Source organism: Cheilinus undulatus, linkage group 9 (genome assembly GCF_018320785.1).
Source record: "Cheilinus undulatus linkage group 9, ASM1832078v1, whole genome shotgun sequence".
NCBI classification, from domain to species: Eukaryota; Metazoa; Chordata; class Actinopteri; order Labriformes; family Labridae; genus Cheilinus; species Cheilinus undulatus.
The window spans coordinates 3,560,461-3,585,798 of record NC_054873.1 but is presented as its reverse complement, the minus strand read 5'-3'; the positions used below and the strand labels follow the sequence as shown (position 1 = coordinate 3,585,798).

Sequence of the window (25,338 nt, the reverse complement as noted above, 5' to 3'; positions counted from 1 at the left end):
GTTTTCATAGTCAAATGGAGCAACCTTACATGCCAGATGGAAAACCTCTGATATACAGCGTTTGGGAAAGGGCAGAGCCTTTGAAAAAAAAACTCAGAGGGCCAATCAGAGCAACAAAACACGGGATGTAGCCACTACTGAAGCGTAAACTGCATAACACGAACCATGGCGACTGTAAACATGTCAGTAGGCGACTTTTGTCGTTCTTGAAAAGAAAACAACTCACTGCTGTTCTTTGTTCTTCTTTTAACGAAGAAATGTCAAGTTCTGATACAACTGGTGCTTTAGCAGCATCCACACTCATCTCTTCCACCATAACTGCACCGGCCTCTTGTTTCTGCTTGCTTACGTCACGACTCCGCCGCGCCCGAAAGTACTGCCCCTCGACACTGATTGGTCCTGTCACTTTCTAACCGGGCCCGAACAGTTCAGACAGGAGCTTTGCAAGATGGATTTGCAGGTGAGAAACATGGAAACTGGCAAATTAATCTGCTTTGCAAGGTTAGAAATGGAACATAAATGATAAGATTGATAAAGGAGCCTCTGAACTACATCTACCTTCACTCCTAAAGTTAACTGGCTGTTACAACCCTTAAACCCACTCAAGGCGGGAGGCCTAACTTTCAGCCTGTGTTGCCAGCCTGCCCTCTGTTTGTTGTGTTTATGCTAAGCTAGGCTGATAGCATCAGCTCTGGACTGAATGAAATGACCTGAGAACTACTGAGGACTTCTACTGTTTTATGGCTGCTTCTTTCTGAAACTTTAACTTTATTGAGTATTGAATATTTTGATGATTTTTCCCAGAGGAGAAGAATAAGTCGTCTCTCTTTGACTTTGTTTTCCTCGCTCCGCTTCGCTGTATCTTCTGGGGGGAGATTGAAATGTCGGGTAGGGGATCGGGGATGATTCAGTCGTGGATTTTTTCTTCAGGGGGGGATTGTGGGTGGGGGTGATCGTCTTTCATTCCCCCCTCAGGGAAGACCACATGACCCGACATAACAGAGAAAAGCTGCAAAAAAAAAAAAAGAGAAAGAGAGATGTTGGGCCCCGCTGCTCTGAGCTCTTCAATGAAAACCACATGTAGGACAGAGGGAGGGGGGGCCAGTGTAATGACTCAAAACCCAGCCTCCGACAGGGAGAGAGAAAGAGGAGGGAGTCACTGCGAGCTCCGCTGACATTCCCAACCAGCACTGCTGGAGAGAAGAGTGTGTGATTTAGCAGGAAGGAGGGAGTGTGAAACCGCTCTCTAAAGCTAGCATTTAAAGCTTACAGGACCCAAAGCTGCCTTCATTGTTGAGGTAGAAGAAGAAAAACAAGAGGGGAGAAAGTTGAGAAGAGCAGCTGGTCTGGTTTGTTTCTACCAGAGGTGAAGAAGAAAAAGAGGCCAACATGTCCAACGCTCTGCTGAGGAGAAACTCCAGCAAACAAGGTTTACAGAACCTGATGAGGTATGTGGTCTGTGGTTTCTGTTTGTTTCTTTTGTACACAGAGAAAGAAGCAGCTGAAGTTAATATTTAAACTTTAAAAACACCACATGCACCCCCTCAGCTGAAAAACCACCACTCTTTATTTCAATCAGAGGAGAAATCTAGCACTATCAGGGTGAATTTCCCCTCGAATCTGCAGGATAAAACAAAGATTTCACATGGATAAACAGGAGCATGTTTGTGCCCTAAAAATGTCTCTTTAAATGGGAACAGTGGGATTACTGGGATTGTTTTGGGTCACGCAGGATTTTAGGGGGATTTGGGGTTTTGACTAACCTCCCTATGCAGGGATTATTCATAACAAAGGGGCAGTATTAAAAATCCATTCTGCTCATAAATCTTTACTTTCCCTTTAAAGCACGTTTGGAAAAAGTTGAATGAGAGGATTAATGACTAACTGGAAATGTTGGAAGTGAATTTTCAGAGTCAAACTGGGACGCCCTGGAGCAAACAGAGAAAGGGGATGTGGTGTCAGTGACTGGTGTCAGAGGTGAAAAGTCACTCCAGTCGGTCTTTTGTTTTCTGGGTGATTTCAGGTGGCAGCGCGTCCTGTCTTTAGGGGAAGAGAGGGTTTTTTTCATCCTGTGTCGGCTTTCAGAGGTTTGAGATAATTAGAGCTCAGCTGCTGTCGGTCCCGTAGGGGTGTCTTTGTTTTTGTCATAGTTTTGGTCAGAGGCGACGGCCATAAAATCATAATTCTCTCCATCACTGACAGCGATCTTCCAGATTGGACTCTGAGCAGTCAGAGCTCTTGTTTCCATCGTAACTGAGGCACTGAAGTGACCTGGAAAGGTCTATGGTCTTAATCCACTTGGTTAACTCAAAAGAGACAATATTTTGCTGGGGTTTTTTTGCCCAGCATGTCTAGTTAGGATGTGCATGAATGTGCCACATTTTCTCTTACCATAAAAACAGTCTATCAGGAGTGGGTTTAATACCTTTTCACTTCTAAAAGCGGACCTCTTGGCATAGCTAGTTTGCCAGTTAGGAGTCAGTTGGAATAGAATACCTGATGCCTGGACTTGGGGCCTCCATGTGGAGACGGAGTCTTTGCCCCAAGTGGAGAGAACTCTTGGGGTCATTTTCCTGAGTGAGGGTAGAATGGGCCGTGAGATTGACAGGCGGATCGGTGCAGCGTCAGCAGTATTGCAGGAGTTAAACCAGACTGTTGATCTTCGTTCCAGCTCTCAGCTAATGACTGCAGTAATGACTAAAAGGATGAGACTGCAGATACAAGTGGGAATGCAATTCCTCAGGAGGGTGACCAGGGTCAGCCTCAGTGATAGGGTGAAGAGCCTGGACATCCGGAAGGATCTCAAAGTAGAGCTGCTGCTCCTTCATGTCAAAAAGAGCCAGTTGAGGTGGTTCGGGTATCTGATCAGGATGCCTCCTGGTCGCTTCCCTGTAGAGGTCTTCCCTAGTCTGGTCACCTATCAGTCACAGGGCAGCCTCGCTTGCTCCAAAACCTACGGGCAATTTAGAGTCACTGATGGGTTGTGGGGCAGGAAGTGATCTCAGCATGAATAAGCTTGATCAAAATGCAACGTTCTGTGCTCCTCTATCCCCTTAAATGGGAGGAAAGAAAACAACCCTGAGCTACTCTCAAGTCTAAAGAGAAGATAGATATTCAGGCTAAAAGTTTACGGAGAGACAGCGACAGACATGGCTTAAAAGTCTCTGTCTGAAGTCTGGACAAGCAGTGTCAACGCTCAGGTATAGGCGTCTGGTTTGGTTTGGTAAAACCTGATCACTGTATCTAACTCGATTTAAAATGATCCTACCTTCACTGTGTATTGAAAGTTGCTGCTACAATGCAGAGCAGGATGGTGGCGCCACTTTTCAACATCTTTTCTCCCTTATTAGGTCACAGTCATGCGTTTACTGTAACCCAGTGGTGTTCCATTGAGAAATGATGCCTGTGGAGTGATGAGTGGATTAGAGAGACTCCTTAGTCACAGCGAAGAAGTGATAGGAAGATTTGGACAGAGCGACTTCGTGGCTTTGGGACTACTTTACTACCATGTCATTGTTGAATCCAAATGGTGGCCAAGTCCAGCCTGCTGGTGTCTAGGCAGCACTGACACAAGTCAGAAATTTTGCCATATAATGTTTGTCTAAATTGTATACCGGTAAAATAACATGACTGTGGGAAACTGCCCACCTTTTTTGAAAATTTGCACCTTTAGCACTTAAATATGAGAAGTCTTTGGGAATTTAGGGCACAGTATCGCTATGACAATAGCCAGACTTGCAAAACCAAGCTTGACTTGTGAATTCTGACATGTTTGTTGAGTCTGTTTCCCCTCTTTGGGTTTCAATCAGGTGTTATATGCTTAAAGAGGATGCATAATTTTGCTCAGATGTCTTTAATTTTTTAAAATTACCTTTTGAACATTGGTTTGGAGGTTCCATCTTCAAACATGCCCACATTTTCCAACTTGTGAATCTAAACTGACATTTAAAGGGGATTTTCTGTTTCGAAAGTCTGGTTGATTCATCAGATTCTCTAGAAGGTAAAACAGCCTCTGTCCTAGCTGTGACTTTCCATCTACTCTCTATACGTAGCTGATGCCTGGATCTGTCACAGGTTGTGTCACAACTGTAGACTTGCTGTCCTGTGATCGTTTTCAGGATGTGTCAGGATAAATCTCTGAGTCAGAGTGAGCTCAGCGGTCAGGCCGTGTGTTTATGAAGCAGATAACAGCTGTAGGAGGCGGCGGCGGCGTCTCGCTCTGCAGATGGCATCAGTCTGGAGGAGTTGACAGAAATGATGACATCACTCCCAAAGCTTGCTGCAAAAACACAACGTCAGCAACTTAGCTCGCATGTTTGACATCCATCATCCAGGCTGTCAGATGACGTGATTCAGGGTGAATTTTAAAGCATTGAGCAAGAGTGTCGTTGACTTTCCAGTCATGGTGCTTTACACACTGCTGCATTAGTGTTAGAAAATACCCATGGTCACCAAAGTATACAAAAATCCCTTTTCCTTAGGATCCTTTAGGATTTATTGTAATAATAGGAGATCAGGAGAAAACTATTTTTCTCTCTGGACTTTAAATAAATCCACAAGTGGTCCAGACTTGTGGATACTTACTCTGCTATAAGCAGAGCTCTATATTCAAAGCATCTGAAAACACTACAGAACAGAGCTTTTTATCAGTAGAACTTTCTGTTCCAGTGAAGGCAAGAAACAGCTGTGAGATCACGTCCTTTAAATCCTCCATGACAAGAACAAAGGAAGCATATTCAGCTGAAATCTTAACAGATAAAAATGCAACCTTACAGCTTCTTCCTCCATTTTTATGGCTTTTTTCTTTCCTGCAAAAAAGATAAATGTAAAGCTGCATCCATGCTAATCTCTTCACCAGCCACCGTTGTTTACAGGCTTGCAGTCGCTCCGATGAAACCACGCCTGCAGCCACCGCTTCTTTCTCCTCACATAAAGCATACTGGAACAGTCATTCTCTGACCAACTACAGCCTATCAGCTTGAAGCTTTTCCTGATGACGGATCCATCAGCCTGATGAGGAACAGCACGCTGATGGTTGAGGCGAAACTGCGGTTTAGATGTTTTTCTGCAGACATGGACTCTGCAGAATCTCCTCTGTTATCGCATGCTTCAGAAAAGTCAGGAACATGAGGTGGCATGTTGCACAGATTAAAGACTTGAATAAACACTTTAGAAAGGATCAGCACTTACTATTTGCCTCCACAAGTCACCCGTGCAGACCAATGGGTAGCAAAAAGCCAACACTTCGACTTTCTGCTACCTTCAGTCGGGATTTTTGAGCTTTCCCACACTGTCTCCAGTTTACCTTAATTAGACTCAACAGCAGGAAAAAGTTCACATAAAATGACCACATAAAGTCTGTCTGATCAAGATTAGATGTACAATCATACTAAGATGCACCTGGCTGCAGACATCAGACATCTGCAAATGTATGAGCACTTTACTTCTGAAGGTTCATGTGTGAGCAGAATCTGCATTCACTGCGTTTGTTCAGCTTTTGAATGAGGAATGATAGCAAGAAATAAAGGAACGTTTTTAAAGAAAGAAACTGATTTAAATGGAGAGAAGGAGGGAGGCCTTTCTTGCACAAATATCCCTGAGGGGAGGGGGCAGAGGGGGCAGTCACCTCCGTGGGTGCACTGAGGCTTGAACAGTTGAAGCTTGATCTCTGATGCCCCACAGGTAAATAAACATGATAATAAGACCCCTTCAGTGCAATCTAGGTGGGTGAAATTTGACAAAATGCCTACTTAGGGCCCTCTGAGTGGAAAAAAAAAATTGACATATCTCCTCCTAGGCGCCCTAAAAGTGACCAAAACTTAACAAATTACCTCTTCAGAGCCCTGTGGGTGGACAAAATTTCCCCTAAAATTGGACAAAGTTTGTCAAAGTGCCTTTTTAAGTTCCTGTTGAGTGGACTAAATTTGTCAGGTTGCCTACTAAGGGCCACCTGAGTAGACCAAATTTGACAGAGTGCCCTATAAGTGCACAAAATTTGGCAAATTGCCTCTTTAGGGCCCTTTGGGTGGACAAAATTTGACAAAGTGCCATCTTAAGTTCCTGCTAAATGGACCAAATTTGACAAATCATCTTTTTAGCCCCTCTGTGGGGATAAAATTGAGCATGTGCCCTCTGAAGTTCCTTCTAAGTAGACACAATCCCCTCTTTGGAGCCCTCTGCCCAGACAAAAATGCCATCCTTAGTTCCTTAAATGTGCACAAATGGTTGAGAACTTTTTGTTTGCTGGTACCCCATTGCATACAGAAGGTGCCCTGTTTATCATTTTTGCCTCAAACTCTTGAGTCCTTACACCACTGAGCTCTCTCAATTTACGGATCAACAGCTGAGACCAAGTGTTGATGGATCTGATGCCTGCAGCCAGGTTCTCCTGATCAAACCAGGACGATCTTTTAAAGTTCCAGGAGCTCATTGCATGTGTAAAAGGGGCTTTATTGCTGTTTCTATGGAGAAAGTATCTGTGGACATTTATCACCCTAACTATTTCAGCATGGCCCTGACAGTTTCACAGCAAACTTTGGACACAAACCTACGTCGCCGTCATCAGAAAGTTTCGCTGACTCGAGCCCAGAAACTCGCCGTTATCAGACCGTGTGCCATCGATCGGGTCAAAGCAGGCATGCAGTAGGACTGTTTTTAATCAACCCCCCCCCCTCTCTACAGTGATGTCATCCAGGAGGCATACCTGCTTCCAAACAAACCGACTGCCGTGACCTCGGACCCCTCAGTCCCCCACATATGGGCGGGTGTCCTCACTGTTTACGATACAGGGGAGATAAGACACTCAGGAATGTTTCGGGGGGGGCAGCAGGGTGGAGTAAGCTGATGAGTGATGGGGGCGATGACCCCCCCCCCCGCAGGTTGTCTGTATTACAGGGACAGAGGGAAAGTAAACAGAGAGGGGGTTCCTGTTTCCAGTTGTCCTATCTGTGAGAGCAGCGCTTTTTATCTCTTTAACCAGAAAACAAAAACGTAAATAGGAGCAATCGTCAGAGGGATTTCTGCTCTTATTACATACTTTTGAGCTCTATAAGAGCACAGAAATATTTACCATGTCTTCTCCTGTCTAATCAGAAACACAGGACTATATTGCATACATAACCATGAGCCATTGTCAGTCTGGTGATAATTCAGCCATGTTCTGTCAGTAATGACATCAGACTCCAGAGGCTTGGAGAGCTAAAACCTTCATTTTCAGCTCCTTCTACCTGCTCTACATCATTAATGTTGAGGTCAGTATTTTATATCCATGTGCAGCAGTGCTGCAGTCACACTGTGATGATCTGAAATCAGTTTTATTTCAACCTCAGACTGAAAAATGTGAAAAATACCCAAGAGTGATTTTTCCATCTGTCATATTTCACTGGATTGGAGTGGAATTTTTCAACCATGCTGCCAGTGCTCTGAGGCAGCAGCTGTACCACATGTGGGTTTTATCTTTGGAAAAGTACATGATGGTATGAAGACTGACGTCCACACTCCACTTTAAATCCACTCCAGTGTGAAAACACCCTCAGATTCATGTGTGGGACATGATGATAGTGCAGATGACTGCTTGTAAAATGACAAAGCAGATTTTATCTGCTTCAATCTGGATAGGTTTTATCGATTTTATATGGAACATTAAGTAAATCCAGTAAATATCCTATAGTGAGTTTTTACAGCAGGGTCTGCTGCTGCAGCTCCCGCCTAAACCTTGCTGAACCCTGCAGGTTTGGTTGGCTCTGTCAGGTTTGCATAAACATGGAGCGCCGACTGCAAGATTAATCAACCTGATTATAGACAGGAAATCTGGACAAATCTTGAACGATTCAACCAATCAGCAGCATTTGAGGAGAAAGAGGCGGTAGCCACTGGCATGATTTAGAGCAGCGGTTCTCAACCTTTCCAGCACGCGACCCCCAAAATAAAGGTACCAGAGACCGGGGACCCCCACTGTACCTGGAGGTGGTTGAACACAACCATGCACATTCTAGAATAGTCATGTACAGACAAGGCTGCCCATTAGGGGGGGAATGGGAGAGGTTTCTGGGGCCCAGCCAAACTGGGGGCCAGCAAAATCATCGTCATTGTAAAGTTAAGCTGTGGTATTTTGTATTTAACCTGAATAATAACCACTTTTATCAAAGAAACACATTTAAATTCATTTGTGTAGTAAGTAGCCCTCTTAAAAATGTAAATCCTTTTGTTAAAAACATAATTAAAATACATTAAAAATAGCTAAAATGGGTAAATAATGGCAAAAATGGTGGGAAAGGTGGTGAAATTGGATTTTTAAAGTAGCAGAAATGTGTTAGAAATGCCAGAAATTTGATAAAAGTGGCAAAACTGGATTCAATTGGCAAAAAAATGGGCATAAGTGGTAAAAGGGGATTCAAAAGGGGCCAAAATGGCATTAAAGTGGCAAAAATAGGTGGACATGTGGTGAAATGAGATGACAATTGTTATAAACTGGTAAGAAAGGGTTAGGAAAAGTTAGAAACAGGCAAGGATGGGCTTTTTAAATTGTGAAATGTGGCTTAAACAGTGGTGAAAGGGGTTAATAGTGGCAATAATGGGTCAACAGAGCCAACAACAGGCAGAGAGTTGCAAGATTTGGTTTAAAAGTGGCAAAAACAAGCAGGAAAAAGGGGTGGGAATGGTTTAAATTTGACAAAAATGGGTTTTAAGTTGCAAAAATGTGTTAAAATTAGGCAAAATTGGTGTAAAGTAGCATCAGTGTATTCAAAAATGTTTTTAGTTTTAGAAGGCATCTGGGGACCCTCTCTAAGTGACTTGTGACCCCAAATGGGGTCCTGACCCTAATGTTGGGGAGGGGACTGCAAGTTTGCTAGTGACGGTAGATGGCGGAGCTTTTCTTGGTGGAAAAATGTTTTACTTACTCCCAAAGCCTTCTATGTCATGCTTTATTTACTCCCAAAGTTTTCTTCATCACGTTTAATTTACTCTTAAAGTCTTCTACTTCATGTTTTATTTACTCCCAAAGTATTCTACGTCACGTTTAATTTACTCCTAAAGTCTTCTATGTCATGTTTTATTGCTGAAAGCCTGAAATGAATGAGACCTGTAGAACATCTGTCTGCCCAGTTTGTCTCCAAGACTTTCTTAAATGTTCTTCCCATCCCAGACACAATCTATGGGGTGTTGCCCAGATATACGCTCACTGGCCTCTTTATTAGGTACACCTGTTCAATTGCTTGTTAAACCAGGACAGGCGATGGTGAAGTTTTACTGTTATTGTGTATTAGGGTGAAGCATGGTCTGTTTCGTCACTGGTCTGATGACTGTGCTGACGTTTTCCCTGTGAAGCTGTGCCTCTTTTTCCAGTGAAGTTGCGTCTTTTAGTTGTCGTGTCAGTGCCTCGATCCCCTCCTCTGCCCTGACTTGTTCCAACACAACAGTGACTTCACCTCACAAGCGTCTTCCCACCATCCTCCTCTGTCCCACGGAGCCTGGCGGGCGTCCAGGCGGGGAGGAAACGTGTTATTATTGTGTCATTCAGCCAAGTCATCCCAGCGATGACAGCATGTTCGCTCACAAAAGAGCAGCTGAGGACTGTAATACTTTTAACCTTTCTCCTCCCAACACTCAATCCCTCTTTCACTCTCGTTCCGGGGAATCGTCGCCGGACAATAACGCCGTGGCCCGGACGAGTGCAGACAGATCAGAGCGCCACAGTAATGTGGTCCAGGTGGTTCAGGTGCTCTGCTGGCAGGTGGAGCTGCTTTCATTTAGTGGAGCTCACACTGCTGCATGTCTCTGCTTCTGTATGAAAATCTCCAAACATGCAGCGGTGCAGCTCAGACACTGGGATCTGTTAGTTTCTTCAACATTTTAGACAGTTTCTCTACACTTTTACTCCATCTACACTGGTCTTTTACTCCATAGGCCTACAGGGTTGACGTGTGGGAGCCGGTATTAAGGCTGGATTTGGGGATTTCTTCACTGAGCATTTACCCTTTATTTAGAGGACAAGTGTCGTGTTTACATGAAATCAAACCAAGACAGAATGCATTGTTCAATGTTTAAGCTGAACTAACCAGAAATGCCAGTTTTGTCCATATTCCAAGCACTGACACAGCACGAGGACTCCATGCTTTCTGCTCCATTCTTTCTCAGTGAATTGCTTATTTGATGGACTTACCTGTCCAGAAACGTCACAGATGCATCAAAGTGGTGAATCGCAGGGTCATACTTGGATAAACTCCTCCTAATGTGGGGGTGTCTAAACTAATTCAGCCGGAAGTCCAATTGTGATTGGCCCGCAGCTAATTCTAGCAATATAATGAAATACGGCCCATATTTGCACATGCAGCTTGTGCCTGACTGTACTGGACTTAATAATTTCAGCAGAAGGCGGGGCTACATGCTAAGTCTGTAAACAAACATCTTGACAAGAAGAAAATATTGATGTATTTTTGTGACTAAATTATGACAGCACTGTAAGTGGTAAACATATTAGGAACCAAAATAATAGTAATATCTTGTTTCCAACCCCCTGATGGGTTACGGCACTATCAATAATATTCTAGGGGTGGAGCCAGTGGTTTGGGCCAATCAAGGCCCCCTTAAATCTGATTGGCCTCCTCAAAAACCTGGACATGATTGTCTTTTTGCTTGTCAGCCATTAAATTGAGCATATGGGGTTAGTTCAGGCAGGCCACGGAGTCGACAGCTACCAGCTGCTGTAAAAGCCATAACAAGCTCAGTAGCTTCTGCAGCACGAACCCTGTAACCGCCATTGTTGTTTCGGCCGGACCCACGCAGGCATCTTAAGAGAGCTACGCTATGTGTGACATAATCGTTTCAAGAAAGATGTGGTTGGCTGTCCACACGAAAACGAAACGGTAGATGTTCACGGATTTCTGCACTCTGGGATTCAAAAAGTATTGTTTACAGTCACCCAAAATGCATATTCTGTGTGGATGAAATGCTGATACGACAAAAAAACGTTTGCGTAGACTCCTGAATTCATCTCCATGTGGACGGGGACTAAACTGCTCTGCAACCCTCCTCCACCCCAGCTCCTCCTTTATTCTCATTCTGACTGCCATGGCATCTCAATCAGATTTAAGTTTAGACTTTGGCCCCGTTTACACAACAACGTTTTGCTTCGTTTTCCTTTTTTGTTTCCAAAAAGTTCCACGTTCAGACGGCAGTGTTTTCAAAATGATCTCCATTCACATGAGACTGCGGGAAACACCTAAAACAATGTAGTATACATGCCAGGCCAGTTGATGGCGGTGTGATTTTGCAATGTCTAATGTGGTCTTTGGGCTGCCCTTCGGGCTGCGTATGGGTCAAGTCCGAATCTGGTGCAGGCACGAAATATGTCTCTGCTGATCAAAGTGATGGTGAAGTAAATCAACACTTTGTTGGAGAAGTACAGTTAAATTCAAAAGAGTGAGGAGCACGAACAGCACACTGGTGTTGGCCATCTTTGTTTTGTTTTGGGCTTCCCATCCACACATGCGTTATAAGCCTACTCACGAATGGATATTTACTACAGCCGCAGTGTGCATGTCCATTTTAAGAAAGTGCCAGTTTCCCTGTTTACACGGAGACGGGGGCGTTTTGACAAACTTCCACTCTGGAGCCCGTTTCCAAAACGTTCCATTTTCAGGCACCAAAACACTGTTGCCGTGTAAACGGACAGCCAAAATGCTACAAAACTTTTGTGTTTTTACTCAAAAACATTGTCCTGTAAATCCCTCCCCAATGTCTGACTGTTGGTCTGATGTTCTTTTGAAAGAATGCTGTGTTAGTTTTATTCCTGATGGGGGTGGGGGGTGGTTTTGGCCTTGGAACCTTCCCATGATGCCATTTTTGCTCCGTCTCTTTATTATTATTGAACCATGAAGTCTGACCTTAACTGAGTCAGCGAGGCCTGCAGGTCTATAGATGTTGTTCTGGGTTGTTTTGGGACCCCCTGGATGAGTTGTGGATGCGCTCTTGGAGTCATTGTTTTAGATTGACCATTTGTCCAAGTTTTCCCCATTAGTGGATAATGGAGCTCACTGTGGTTTGCCAGAGTCCTAAAGCCTCAGAAATCCAACCTTGGTAACCCTTTCCAGATTGAAAGATGTCAATGACTCTGTTTCTCATCTGTACTTGAACTTCTTTAAATAAATTACATCACATGGTCCAAAAACTTCTGAAACTTCACAGAGGCATCAGATTTGGTGGAAAAAAAAAAGCTTTGATGTTAATCCTGTAGTTCCTGCCAAATGGCTCCCAATCAAATACACTTTCACCTACATGGATAAAATTTGGTGGACTTAAGTGGCTTTATGTGATCTCCAAAACACCTCCAGAAGTCATAACCTAACTTCAACAGGTAATCTACCATTTTGAATTGATTATTAAAAAAGACTGACCATTTTATACCTTATTCAGGGGTTATGTTGTCGTCTTGGGAGCTCACTGGATCAACTTTTGTTACTTTTGTTCCCATTTTATTCCACTTTAAACCGTCATCTTCTGCCCAGTAAAGTGTGTTTGAAATACAGCAAAACCAGGAACGTTATTTTGAGAATACAAGCAGAAAATAAACAAAATTTCTTCTGTAAATACAATTTAAAAGGCTTTATAATGATGTGTAATCCAGTGCCTTTCTTTTATCTCTAAAGTGCTTTCCTGGTCTCCCTGCTCCCTCTTTGTTGACTTTAGAGCTCAGGTGTATCATTGAGAAGGGTTTAAACCTCCTGTCAGTCACACAGACCCCCCAGCGTTCTTAGTCAGCTTTAACAGAGGAAGACTCGGTGCTGGCGGCGTGCTCGGTCATGTCTGCGGTGTCACTTTACAGAGCAACAACAACACAAGACTCACAGACAAAGAGCTGCTCAACTCCCACAGAGGTGAAAGTGTTTTTAGGCACCAACCGTCAGGAGAGGACACACTTTAGCCTCCGTACAGGCCACAGAGCAAGTTTTGATAACACACAGGACGAGGAGGAGGAAGTGAAGCTGCCGGTAATCCTGGTGCTTTAAAATCACTCTGAGAGGGATTAATCATTCAGCCTGAATCAGATGTTTGAGCCGGTGCCAGGTATGACAGAGTCCCACTGAATCCCGCAGCACTGATTACAGAAAGGAGACGTAATGAGAGGGCAGAGGAGGGAGGGCTCAGCTCAAAGTTTATGCTTTCAACTCTCAGACTGCTCTAACCTCAGGATAAACTGTCAAACCAGCAACTAGAGCCAGTGTTCACACTGACGGACAAAATCATCTCAGCAATTCTTTTTTTCTGTCTAATCAAAGATAATGGTTATCATATTAAATTAGATATACCTCAGTATGTGCTTTAATGGAGCCATGCTAAAAGTGCCTGCAAGTCCCATGATTCATTGCAAGTATGCAGCTACAGTCTCATGCTACTACTAAAACCCACATCCACTGCAGATAAATAAATCCCACAGATATAAACATAGTTTCCACCTGGCTCTCTACTGTTCACAGGAGCAGTATGTCTATGCGGCGGCCATCTTGGAGAGGGGCAGCTTATAATGACTGTAAGCCTCTGACAGTGGGAGGTCTATAAATAAGAGCAATCCAACTGGGTACTTTGCTCAGCGATGCCCCTTTCTGGATGAAGACCTTCCATCTAAGTGAGTTTTTAGTGATTTAAAAGCTTAAAAAGGAAACAGTATAGTTTAATGGTTATTAAGGGCCTAAATCCTATGGCCAGTGGGTTAAACATAAATGTGATGTCTGAACAAGGATCAACATCAGGGCATTAATAAAATGTGTCCAATTTAATGCAGGCTTTGCTAGTAAGTAATCACAGTTATTAGAATTTATAGTAGTATTTTATGCCTTGAATAAACTGTAATAAATGTGACAGAGACCATTCATCCAATCAGCCTCCAAGTTGCTGTTGTTAATGACACAGTGGCTGCTGTCGCCCCGCCTTTTACCTTATCATCACTGAGCCTCTATCAGAGAGTTTCTGACCCACATCCAGCTGTTCTCAGGCCTCTTCACCTCCACCATTTCCCTCGTTTCCTCTCTGCTTGCCCCCGCCTTCTAACAGGAAGGATAGAGAGAGAGAATGAAGGAAGAGAGGAAGTGATGTGGATGAGTGTAGAGGTTATCATTGCTCTTAAATCAACGCCCACTCTTACATAGTTCTTTCCACTCTTTGTAATAAAGCTGGCATCTTATCCTGCTGACCAGGGCTTTTCAAGGAGGACTGAAGATGTCATGTTGTAGCCAGAAACATTCATACAGTCTAAATACATCAGTAAAGTTTTAATGGCCTTTAAGATCCATTTATCAGTCAAACAACCGTCCAACAACCATGAACCAAGCCTGCGGAGGCGAGAGGAAGAAGGTTCGGGTCAGAGATCAAAGTGTGTCCCACCTACATCGTCTGTCTACTGAAGAAAGTGGAGGGTGGAGGAACAGATGGAGCCTAGGACCCATTAGGGATCTATTAGTGAGCCTGGGGCCACGTGTGAGTTTAGAAACTCGACACCAGTGAGGCTAAAACACATGAAACACCAACAAACGCCAAACTCTGAGGAACATTTAGGGGTCTGAATATGTTTGCATGCTCCAGATTTCAGGTAAAAGCCTCAGCCTGACTGACTCTGTAATTAAACTCCATCCTTCTTTGCTTAACTGCTCAAGCTCTGTCAGGTTGTACAGGGATCAGGTGTGAACAGCCCTTTTCAAGTCCAGCCACAAGTCCTCTATTGGATTGAAGTCTGGGCTTTGACTGGGCCACTCCAGAACATCCTGCTTGTTGTCTTTAAACCATTTCTGTGTAGCTTTGTACGCTTCAGCTCAGTATCTGACTGGAAAATAAATCTTCTCCCAAGCCGTAGTTCTCTGTCAGACTGAAAAGGTTGTCCTCCAGGATTTTCCACATTCATTTTACCCTCTACCTTAAACAAGCCTTCCAGGGTTGGCTGCTAAGAAGCATCCCCACAGCGTGATGCTGCCACCACCACAGTGGGGATGGTGTGTTTGGCATCTTGTCTGATCTCCAAAAAGCTCCATTCTGGTCTCATCAGACCAAAGAACTTTCTCCCTCTTGACCATGGAGTCTCCCACAGTCCTTCTGGTGAACTCTAGTCCAGATTGAATCTGAGTTTTCTTCAACAGTGTCTTCCTCTTTGCCACTCTCCCATAAAGCTCTGACTGGTGAAGAACCCGGCCAACAGTTGTTGTCTGCAGAGTCTTTCTTCTCAGCTGCTGAAGCTTGGAACTCCTTCAGAGTAGTCATAGGTGTCTTGGTGGCCTCTCTCACTTTTTTCTTGCTGGTGAGCAGTACATGAGGTCTACAGCAGGCCTGGTTGTTTCTCTGTGTGCAGGCTGCGTTTGAGGCGCCGACTCTGACAGGAATTTTTAACAACATGTTCGAGTGTTGGTGTTCCTTGTCTCTGAATAAATAAAGATTCACATTGTTTGTAATAAATGCTGACACATGAGGTGAGCAGCTGGTGTGTTTATCCTGATATAAACACAGAGAATCGTTCTTTATCTGAGGCTGACGGATGTTCAGTTACAGAGTCTTTGTTAACAGAGAGAGGGGGGACAGTCGTGAGTCAGCAGTGGGAGTGATCCGGGACAAATGGTTCTCATTTGAACTTTTACTGCTTTAAAACCACCAGAGATGAGAGACTTAGTCTCTAAGGGGCCAAACTGCTCTTTGTGAGTTTAGTAAGTGTTACTCAAGTGGTTTATGTCTCTGAGTTTTTAAACTTTTACAGGAATTTCTTTAAATTCATTCCTCTTGTTGTAAAGTTTCCATTAAGTGCACTGATTTGACTTTAGAAATTATACAGGATGACTTATGCAGAGGTGTTATTCATCCTTTAAGATTAACACACAAGTTTAAAGTTTGAAGGACTGAGGCTGTTTTTCACAACACTTGAGTAACATTTTGAGGAAAAGAATATGATGAAAAGAAATTAAATCTGCTAATTTCTTGTTTGTTTTTGCCAAAACTTTCATCAGTTTTTGATTTCTCTTTGCAGCAAACGTCCTCTTTCCAAGCGTTTTATCACGAGTAAACAAACTCTAAGATATGCTGCAATGATTCATCAGTTCTCTGTTTGTCTCATTCCTGGTTAATAAAAAAATCCCATTGCACTTAAGCTGTTATTTTGACTTTTGGAGTGAATGTGACTTATGTCATTTTCCAGATTTAACCCTTGAGAGTTTGTTTAATGTCCTAACACATTTAACCCTGTGGACAGAACATGTCCACTTCCCAGTAAGGCTGAACAATTCGGGGAAATAATCAAATTGCAATTTTTTTCCCCAGTATTGCAATTTGATATGCGATTATTTCTTAAGTTCCTTATGTTTTAACCAACAAACAGACAAGCAATAAATCATCAAATCATTCTATATTATAACCAACACAATTTTAGGTAAAACTAGAAAAATATCTTGTAGTGATGATTTTGACTTGTATTGCAAATTGGACAAGAATTGATATATTGAAGGGAGTTATGATTATTATGTCATTCTCAAATTTAATAAGACAAACTTGGGATTTTTGTCTCTGCTGCAAAAAAATGTTTTAATCTGCTATTTTGACACAAATTTCAGGTTAAAGAAAATTGCATCTTCTGCAATCTGAAAATTGCAGCAGGGCATATAGCGATTTAATCTAATTTTTGATTAATTTCCCAGCCCAACTTCCCAAAAACTGCTGTGAAAATAAAATATATTTATATTTTATTCCACTTAAAACGACTCAGTCCTTTAAAACAACTTTAGACTGAAATATACATGTAAAATATTAATTATATCTTTAAATATTTTACCCTTCAAAGGCCAGTATGTTTACACATGCGACTGTTTTAATAGAACAAAATCACAAAAAGTTTAATTGAATTACACACCTTTATCTAACATTAATAGTGTCACAGGTATCCTGTCAGTAGCAAGCAACCCCTGCAGATAACAGTAAAGATAGTGACATTTTGTTTCATACTTTGAATGGGAAAAAGTGGCGCCATCTGATGGACAACAAATATGTAAAATAAAAACAGAAAGCTAGGTGTCCAAAATTAATTCTTAACATAAAGGAATGCATCAGATGAAAAAGTCATTTTCAATGGTTTTCAATGGGACATTTTTGGTCTTTAGGAACAAATGCGTCGGTTTTTGTGTAGATAGTCATTTTAGGCTAATTTAAGCCAATGAAATAACTGTTTTAAAGATTTCTATACATGAATAAATATCCTCTGGCCATCTTGAGCTGTATTCTTTCAACAGAGCCAAAATGGCTTGAAAATAAAAAAAAAAACTGAATGGTGCAAAATGTCCCAATGATCTCTAAAGGCTTAAAATGGCAAAATAAGACCTGAGTTTAATAATAATTATAATAATAATAAAAAATACTAATGAAAATAATAAAAATAATAGAATTGAAATAATAATAAAATAATAGTGATAATAATAATAATGATAATAATAGTGATAATAATAATAATAATAATAATAATAATAATAATAATAATAATAATAATAGCTTGGACTTAAATAGCACCTTTCATGAGACCCAAGGTCTTGTAATAAGCCAAAAAAAATCCATATAGTAAGCAAAATGTCCCAACCAAGTGTCATGATTTGAGATATTTGTAAATGCAGTCTCATGGGTAACCCAGAATAATAGTGAGTCTACCATCTATCTCCCTGCAGGCTGACAGCTCAGAGGAGCGTCGAGGATGCTGAGGAGGTGGAGCGGGAGCGTCGACGACGAGCTCGGGAGGCGTCACGCTGGACGAACGGCGGCTCGCTACACGCAGAGTCTTCATCAGAGAACGAGACGCCGGCAGAGGAGAGCATGTAAGCACAGAGCCACTTAGATACCTCACAAACTACTTCATAGCTTTAGCAGGAGACATACCTGCTGTTGGGTTCACGTTTACAGATTCAATCAAAAAAGTTCAACCATCATAGCAAATCAGGTTTATTGTTTGGTTTTGCATATTTGAGCTGTTGTAGGGGATTATGTTCAGGGGCTGCCTTCAATATGGACCATAGATGATCAAATTCATTTTTGGAAGGCAAAATGAAACAAGGTGCCTCTTTGCTGATCAGAAAACAGTGTCTTTCTTGTTGGTCTCCAAGTGGGAAAAACTTGCACTGATACCTCACATCGTACAGCAGGTGCCCTTTTTCACTCCTGAGTCTGCTAATGCACTCTGCATATTTCTAAATGTATGATAAGGTCGTTCATAAAATCACATTGTCAAAGTGGACTTTCATGCAGTAGATTCACTCCCTGGCAGAGATCTGACTCTAGTGCTGTTGAGTCATGTCTAAAATCTGGAAGAGTCTGGCCCTTAAAGGATGTAAATGTGACATCAAACAGTCCTTGAATTCCTGGCCCATGGCATCATGGGAACCCAGGAAGTTATTAAGAGCAGAACATTTTTCATTCATTTCCCTCATGTCCAATGATTTCCTGTACAAGCTGCTGACTGTGTGGCTGTTTTTCTTTAAAGAGTCTGTCGTCATGTTTCCAGCTGTAGCGGTCCTCACTCTCCCTCCTCCTCCTCCTGGTCGTACACTCATGTTTTACAGGTTTCATGCATGTCTTGTTACAAAAAACAAATGTTTCCATCGGGAGAAGCTGCAAATAACCCTTTCCCCTTCTTGCCACGGCGATGTGAAGATGAACACACAGCTGCCTTCTCATTACACAACCCCCAAAGAATGTTTACTACAAACCCCGGACGTGTCCAAGCTTGTGTTTCAGCCACTGACTATTAATTTAACAAAACCTGATTACAGCTTGCACCTACAACACCTTCTCCTCTCCGTCACGTCAGCTGCTCTGAGGCCGCAGTGACCCGGCTTGCAGCTCCTCTGCAGCCTCTAATTTAAAGTTTTCTGTCAGAAGCAGCCCTGATGTAATGCTGTTTGTGAGAGTTTGTTGCAAGATTTTCTGCCTCATTTGAGATCAGGAGGAACAGTTTGAACCTTCGGATGCTGATGTGGCAGCTGCGTTGGGTTGCAGCTTGAACTATGAAGACAACTCTACAAACTCAGGTTATCTTCATGAGATCATGCCAAGCAGCTGGTTATCAGCGCTTTGAGTTAAGACGAGGGGCCTAGTCCAGACCCTGAGTGAGATTCAGCAGGATGCAACAGAAAGGCTGACATGAGTGATAGAATAGAATAAGATGATTGACAAGCCTGCACCCGGGGGGGTTTAGAGAGTTCACCAGACTCGTCCTCTTCCCGTCAACGATTGTGTAAAGATCCTGAGCGTGTGACACAGCTGTAGCTCAGCTCCACGTCACAGACAGTACACCAGAGCCCCGGAGGTGTTTCCTGATGAAACCTGGTCTGACTCACTCCTGTCAGGAATCAGTGCAGGTGTCTCCTTCTCACACAAACAGAAAAATGGTGGCTCGTTAAGGCTGTCAGCCACTGTGAGATCATGCAGAGACCCCCATCATGCAGCGGGGGGGGGGGGGGCTCTACGGTCCGAGCGGAGTGTCTTAATCATGTGGGGAATGTGGAGTGAATTCCTTTCTGCCAGCTCCCGGGAACACAAAACACTCAGAGCGGGACTGAAAATGCCCCCAATAAGAACTTCTTTAACATTTTGCTGTCATTCTCTGTAATGTTTACCACAGTTTCAGCTGCAGACGTGTGCAAAAACAGACGCAATCATGCCACTTAAAGTCTTGTGTTGTTGCGATGGTCACCTGGCAGACTGTTTTTAAAGAAGAAGGTGGATAAAACCTTCGATGTTCTAAAACCTTAACGCCTCCGTCATGACTGAACTCTGGGAACATGTGTCCCGTATGTTTTTCTGTCCAGGTTATTATCCCAGCTGTCTGAGGCCAATCAGACATTCACCAGCTTTAATCTGCTGCTAATGGATTTGTGATTAACGAGGCTAATCAGGGCAGAAATGCTTTGCTCTGGTTTATTTACTGCATTTGAACGCAGCACATGTTCCAGATGTCAGAATGAGAAAAAGCATTTGCCAAAGACACTCTGACTACCCTGTCATGACAAATTGAAAACAGAATTTTAGAAACTGTAATATATTATTTAATTTAATCACATTGACAGAAGTATTCAGACCCTTTCTAAGTCCTTAGTTGAAGCATCTTTTGCATCAATTACAGCCTCCAGTCTTCTTGAATATGACCAACAAGCTTTGCACGCCTGAATTTGGGAATTTTCTGCTATTCTTCTTTGCAAATCCTCTCAGGCTCAGTCAGGTTGGATGGGGACCGTCAGTGCCAGACATTTTCAGGTCTCTCCAGAGATGCTGGTTAGGGTTCAGGTCAGGGTTCTGGCCTGGCCACTTACAGAGTCACCCCTGTGCTGTCTTGGCTGTGTGCTTAGGGTCACTGTCATATTAAAAGGTGAACCTTCAACCTAGTCTGAGGTCCTGAGGGCTGCAGAACAGGTTTTCATCGAGGAAATGTCTGCTGAAAAACACCCCCACAGTATGATGCTGCCCCCACCATGCAAAGGTAGCAGATAGGTGATGAGCAGTGCCTGTTTTCCTCCAAACATAAGGTTTAGAATTGAGAGCAAACAGGTTAGTCTTGATTTCATCAGACCAGAGAATCTTGTTTCTCACAGTCTGACCCGCATAAGATTACTGCACTGCGCACCGAAGCGCCACAAGTTTGCTCTGACTGAAGGTGATCAACCTCGCCCACTGGAGGTGAGTCTAGAGCACAGCCCTGATCAGTGGGCAGAGATCACAGGAGAACTGCAAGTTCACGCAGGAATAGTATGTCAGCGGACGATTTACCCTTTTAGGTTAATTTATCATCCTTTTCAGTATAAGACCATGGTATTATTGCTTCCACCATTGGGTGAGGACATTATGAAGTTAAAAGGTTAATGTTTGCTTAAAGGATCTTTGTTTTTATGCAAAATTCTTTGGCTAAATGTCCTCAAAAGTTAACTTTTCCTCGTCAATGGCGCCGTTGTAGCTCTGTGACCCACTGACCTCTCAGTGACCCTTTGCTCTCGCTGCAGGATGAGACATAATGTTGAGATCGTGATGATTTACGACCGGATATACTACGCTTGTGACTTCCTTTTTGAAGTTTTCTGATTGACGGGTATTGATGCGGTTTGGCAGCGGCCGGCACTGAAAAAGACCTGCAGCATACCTTGAACATAGCGGAGTGGTGCTCCAGGGACGCGCCGCTGGCCCTTCCTGAAGTCTCTCTCTCCATCTCTGTTTACTGAAGCGCTGCAGCCTCATTAATAAAATCATCTAATACCTTCTGATGGACTTAAACTGAGCTGTGAACCGTTTCTTCTTAAGTTTATGACTAATGATGATTTCCCAAAACCTCTCAGGAGTATAACAACAACTTAACCCACCAGCAGAGAGGATTTATTTAAGGAAGAGGACAATTCCTGCAAACCCGAACTTTAGAAAAAGCCAGGCAGTCCCAGCAGTCTAAGTTGTAATTTTTGTGGGTTTATTTCTGATTCTCCACCAGCGGTCAGTAAGACATCCTGACTCTGTCCGCAGGTACGACGGCGGCCTAAAGCCCAGCAGCTCCCCGTCTCTGGAGGAGGACGAAGGCTTCAGCGACTGGACTCAACGGAGGGAGAAACAGAGGCAGCAGCGCCTGCAGGAGCTCAGCCAGGGAGGAGAGGAGGAGGAGGAAGAGGAGGTCATGTTGAACAAAAGTATGCCCGCAAAGGCTTCGAGCGCATCACACAGACGAGTCCAGAGGCAGGAGCAGGAGGAAACGGAGAGGAGGAAGGAGCGTGAGGAGGAGGAGGCCAAGAGGGAGAGAGAGAGGGAGGAAGAGGAGAAGAGGAGGAGAGATGAGGCCATGATGAAGAGGAGGGAGGAAAGTCAGAGGCCAAATAAAGAGGTGAGAGTTTATTAGTTTCAGTTCTTTCCTGACAAGTCTCTGATGAATCAGATGATGAGTTTTTCTAAAGTCTTAAAGGGGCCAACTCCATATTAAAGTACATGGATTTGAATACAATGTCATTACAGTTCCTGTTGGTGTAATTATGAGTTGGCTGAATTCTTTTTTTTCCATGTAGAGTAAGCCATTTCTGCAGACTGCAGTTCCTCCATCAACCACTAGAGGCTGGCTGCAAAAGCCTTGGCAATCCCACACACACCAATGTTAAAATGTCCTTTTTTAACAGCAGAATTCAGCATCTTTACAGCCTGGTTCAGCCACAAATTTGGTGTCAAGGGCTCATATTTTTTATTGGCATACTGTGGAGGAGGGATATTTTCAAACCATTTGTCCGTTTTTGTATTAAAGTATTAAGATACATAGATTTTAAGTTGACCAACAAATGGTCACATTGTATCCATTTCCAAGAAGGCTTACAGCCCACGTTGGCTCCACCTCTTTGCCTGTTTTTACACCAATCAAAAATTAATATGGGACAGCATTTCCAATATGGTGACCAATGTGCATCAAACCTACACTTCCAAAAGCCAGTAGTGGCCAAATGAGGCTATGTCCATGTTTTATACAGTCCATGGTCTAGTCCAGTGGTTCTTCAATGGTGTGGCGAGGCACACTGGTGTGCCTTGGGGATTTGTACAACCATGCATGATTACTGCGACCCGTCCATCCATCCATCTTCCTCCGCTTATCTGAGGTCAGGTCGCAGGGGCAGCAGCCTAAGCAGGGAAGCCCAGACTTCCCTCTCTCCGGTCACTTCGTTCAGCTCTTCCTGGGGATCCCTTGGTGTTCCCAGGCCAGCTGAGAGACATAGTCTCTCCAGCATGTCCTGGGTCTTTCCAGGGCTTCCTCCCAGTAGATGGCAAAGCTTCTCACCCTATCTCTAAGGGAGAGCCCAGACACCCTGTGGAGGAAACTCATTTTGGCCGCTTGTATCCGTGATCTTGTTCTTTTGGTCACTACCCACAGCTCGTGACCATAGGTGAGGGTAGGAACATAGATTGACCAGTAAATGGAGAGCTTCGCATTTCGACTCAGCTCTTTCTTCCACAGATTTAGGGCGGAGTTATGGGTAGATGTGGCGCTTAAACATGGCCTGGGGTACTGTTAGGGCGGGTAGGAGGGCTGCCACAACCCCCTGGTTGTCGTTTGTGTGTTCTAAGCACCTGAAAACTGTTGGTGGTTGCTGGGCGTAATACCAGGGGTGCAAAGGCCCGGACAAAAGGAATGCTGTTAAGCTCAACCTTGGCTGCTGTGCGACACACGTACATGTCAAATGTGTCGACACTGACTCTGGCTGCCCTCCCTCCTCTCTTCAGCCTGGGGTTGGAGAACATCAGGACCTGTGAGGAACCATTAGCGCTCTACATACCTAAAACTTCTGCACAGTACTGTACATATTTTGGATAATTAGGTGTAAAAATGCCTAATAACAGGTGCAAAAATTTTTGGATGTGCAACGACAGATTGCTTTAATCGACAACTGTGAATAAGGCAGATATATCTGAAATGTACGCTGCAAAAACATAATTTTGAGTGCATTTGTGTACGCCAGTTACTACCAAATGGTAAAGGCCAGGGTTGTCAAAAAAAATACAACATGAAGACATGTTAAAGAGTAAAATTTGCATCATTATGGAGATGATGTGTCCTGAGATTTTGGCTCACTCTTGGGTGTGCCTCGGCCAAAAAAAAAAGCTCAAAAAACCACTGGTCTAGTCATCCAGACCCAGACAGTTTCAGTCTTTGTCAGCTTAAGTCAAGGCACTCATAACAAATCACAAAACAAGACTTTAAAGTTGAGATGAAGTCAAATCCAAAGATGTTTACCAAAAATGTTTTAGACCTGTCCATTAAGGTCAAAGTCAAGTCTACAGGCAAGTCTGACATATTTGGAAATATGTTCTTTTTATGTCTCAGATCCTTTGTTCTTGTCCTGATTCTTTTTACAATAAAAGGTTTAAGTGATGCTTGCAAACTGTCCAAACAAGTCTGAGTCATATTTTGAATTGTAGGAGACAAAACAACCATTTCTGCCACAAGTCCAAGGCTTTAAAAAGTCCAGTGTTGATTTCAAATGGAAATATCTTTTTTTCTTGTCAAGACTGACGTGATTCATAGACCAAATCAGAAGATGAAAATCTTTTAACTGAAATGAAACGTCGAGGATAAGAATTAATTCTGTCAAACTTTCTTGGCCAGGTGGAGAAAAGAAAAGAAGTTAAAATCTCCTACACATCCAAAGTTTTTGTCCAGCAAGAGCCAAAACACAGCAACGGAGACGCAACCAGCGAGGAAGTGATGTCGTACACGAAGAACAAGACAAAACGGAGCAGCAGGTGAGTGTTTGAGTCACAGCTGCAGTGAAGATAGAACCAGGATCACTGTCAGCTGTCAGTCAGTGTTCTCGGGCTGTAATGTTAAACACAGACATAATGAAGATCAAGTTTACACAATACAAGAAGTCCAAGTAGTACACTGAGACAGCATAGCGCCCCCTGTGGTAACAGAGAATCTACCTGCCCAGCTGGTCTTTAATCTCTCTTACTAGATTTATATGTGAATGAAGACTTCAGAATTACTGCATGAATTTAAAGTAATATTTGCATTTAAAAAGTGAACTCATCTCCACGTGTAGCAGGAGCTCGGATCCGGAGGAGTCGGAGGCCATCCTGGAGACGGAGCAGCGCCTGGAGAAGATCCGGCAGGGCCTCCAGCAGAAGGAGAGCCAGGAGCTGGAGCAGCTGAGACACCGACAGGCCGAGGCCGAGCAGGAGCTGGAGGAGTTGAAGAGGAGGAGGGAGGACAGACGGAGAGTTAGGGAGGAGGAGGAGAGACGGAGGCAGGAGGAAGAGCAGCATCGGCTGGCCAAAGAAGAGGTAAAAGAGGATCGTCTACGGGTCTTGTGTCCTTTGTGCCACCTTCTGGATCTCCCTGTGTAGAAATAAGGAGTTTAACCGTCTTTATGACCTGTTGTCCCAGGAGGAGAGGAGACAGATGAAGGAGGACATTGAGAGGAGGAGGATGGAGGCAGCAGAGAGGATGAAGATCCTGAGTGTGGATGGAGACGAGACATTCAGCCCGTTCAGCCCCAAAGCTCCCACACACAAGGTGAACACAGCGATGGCAGCCTGCCTTTAGTTAAATGTTACTCCTAAAACACCTTATTAACAGTTAACTGTGTTATCTTCACAGCTGATGGGCTCAGCCTGTAAGTTGCATGTGTGTGTTCATGTGTGTATAAGAGCCTGTGTGTTATGGCTTCACCAGGACAAGCATGGTGTGTGATCAGAGAATTCACTGATGATTTAAAGAGCAACTAAACCCCGAGACCCTTTTCTCTGCTGAAACACAGCTGCCCTCTACAGGCTGAAACCTGACTACTGCAACTGAATTTTCCTATTGGCTGATCTGGGGGGCGG

General features: G+C 43.5%; 1 protein-coding gene across 2 annotated transcripts in view; it reads left to right on the top strand.

The window, feature by feature from the left end:
- The first annotated feature begins 1,158 nt into the window (after positions 1–1,158).
- Positions 1,159–25,338, top strand: part of lsp1a (lymphocyte specific protein 1 a) — a 41,701-nt gene continuing 17,521 nt past the window's right edge. The window contains exons 1-6 of one of the 2 annotated variants that reach the window (XM_041795634.1): positions 1,159–1,448; positions 17,679–17,825; positions 21,508–21,859; positions 24,119–24,255; positions 24,558–24,795; positions 24,899–25,027. In XM_041795634.1, the coding sequence (XP_041651568.1) occupies positions 1,390–1,448; positions 17,679–17,825; positions 21,508–21,859; positions 24,119–24,255; positions 24,558–24,795; positions 24,899–25,027 (1,062 nt within the window). In that variant the 5' untranslated portion in view covers positions 1,159–1,389. Of the gene's footprint in view, positions 1,449–17,678; positions 17,826–21,507; positions 21,860–24,118; positions 24,256–24,554; positions 24,796–24,898; positions 25,028–25,338 lie in introns of both variants that reach the window. The other variant, XM_041795633.1, reaches the window with a different exon arrangement.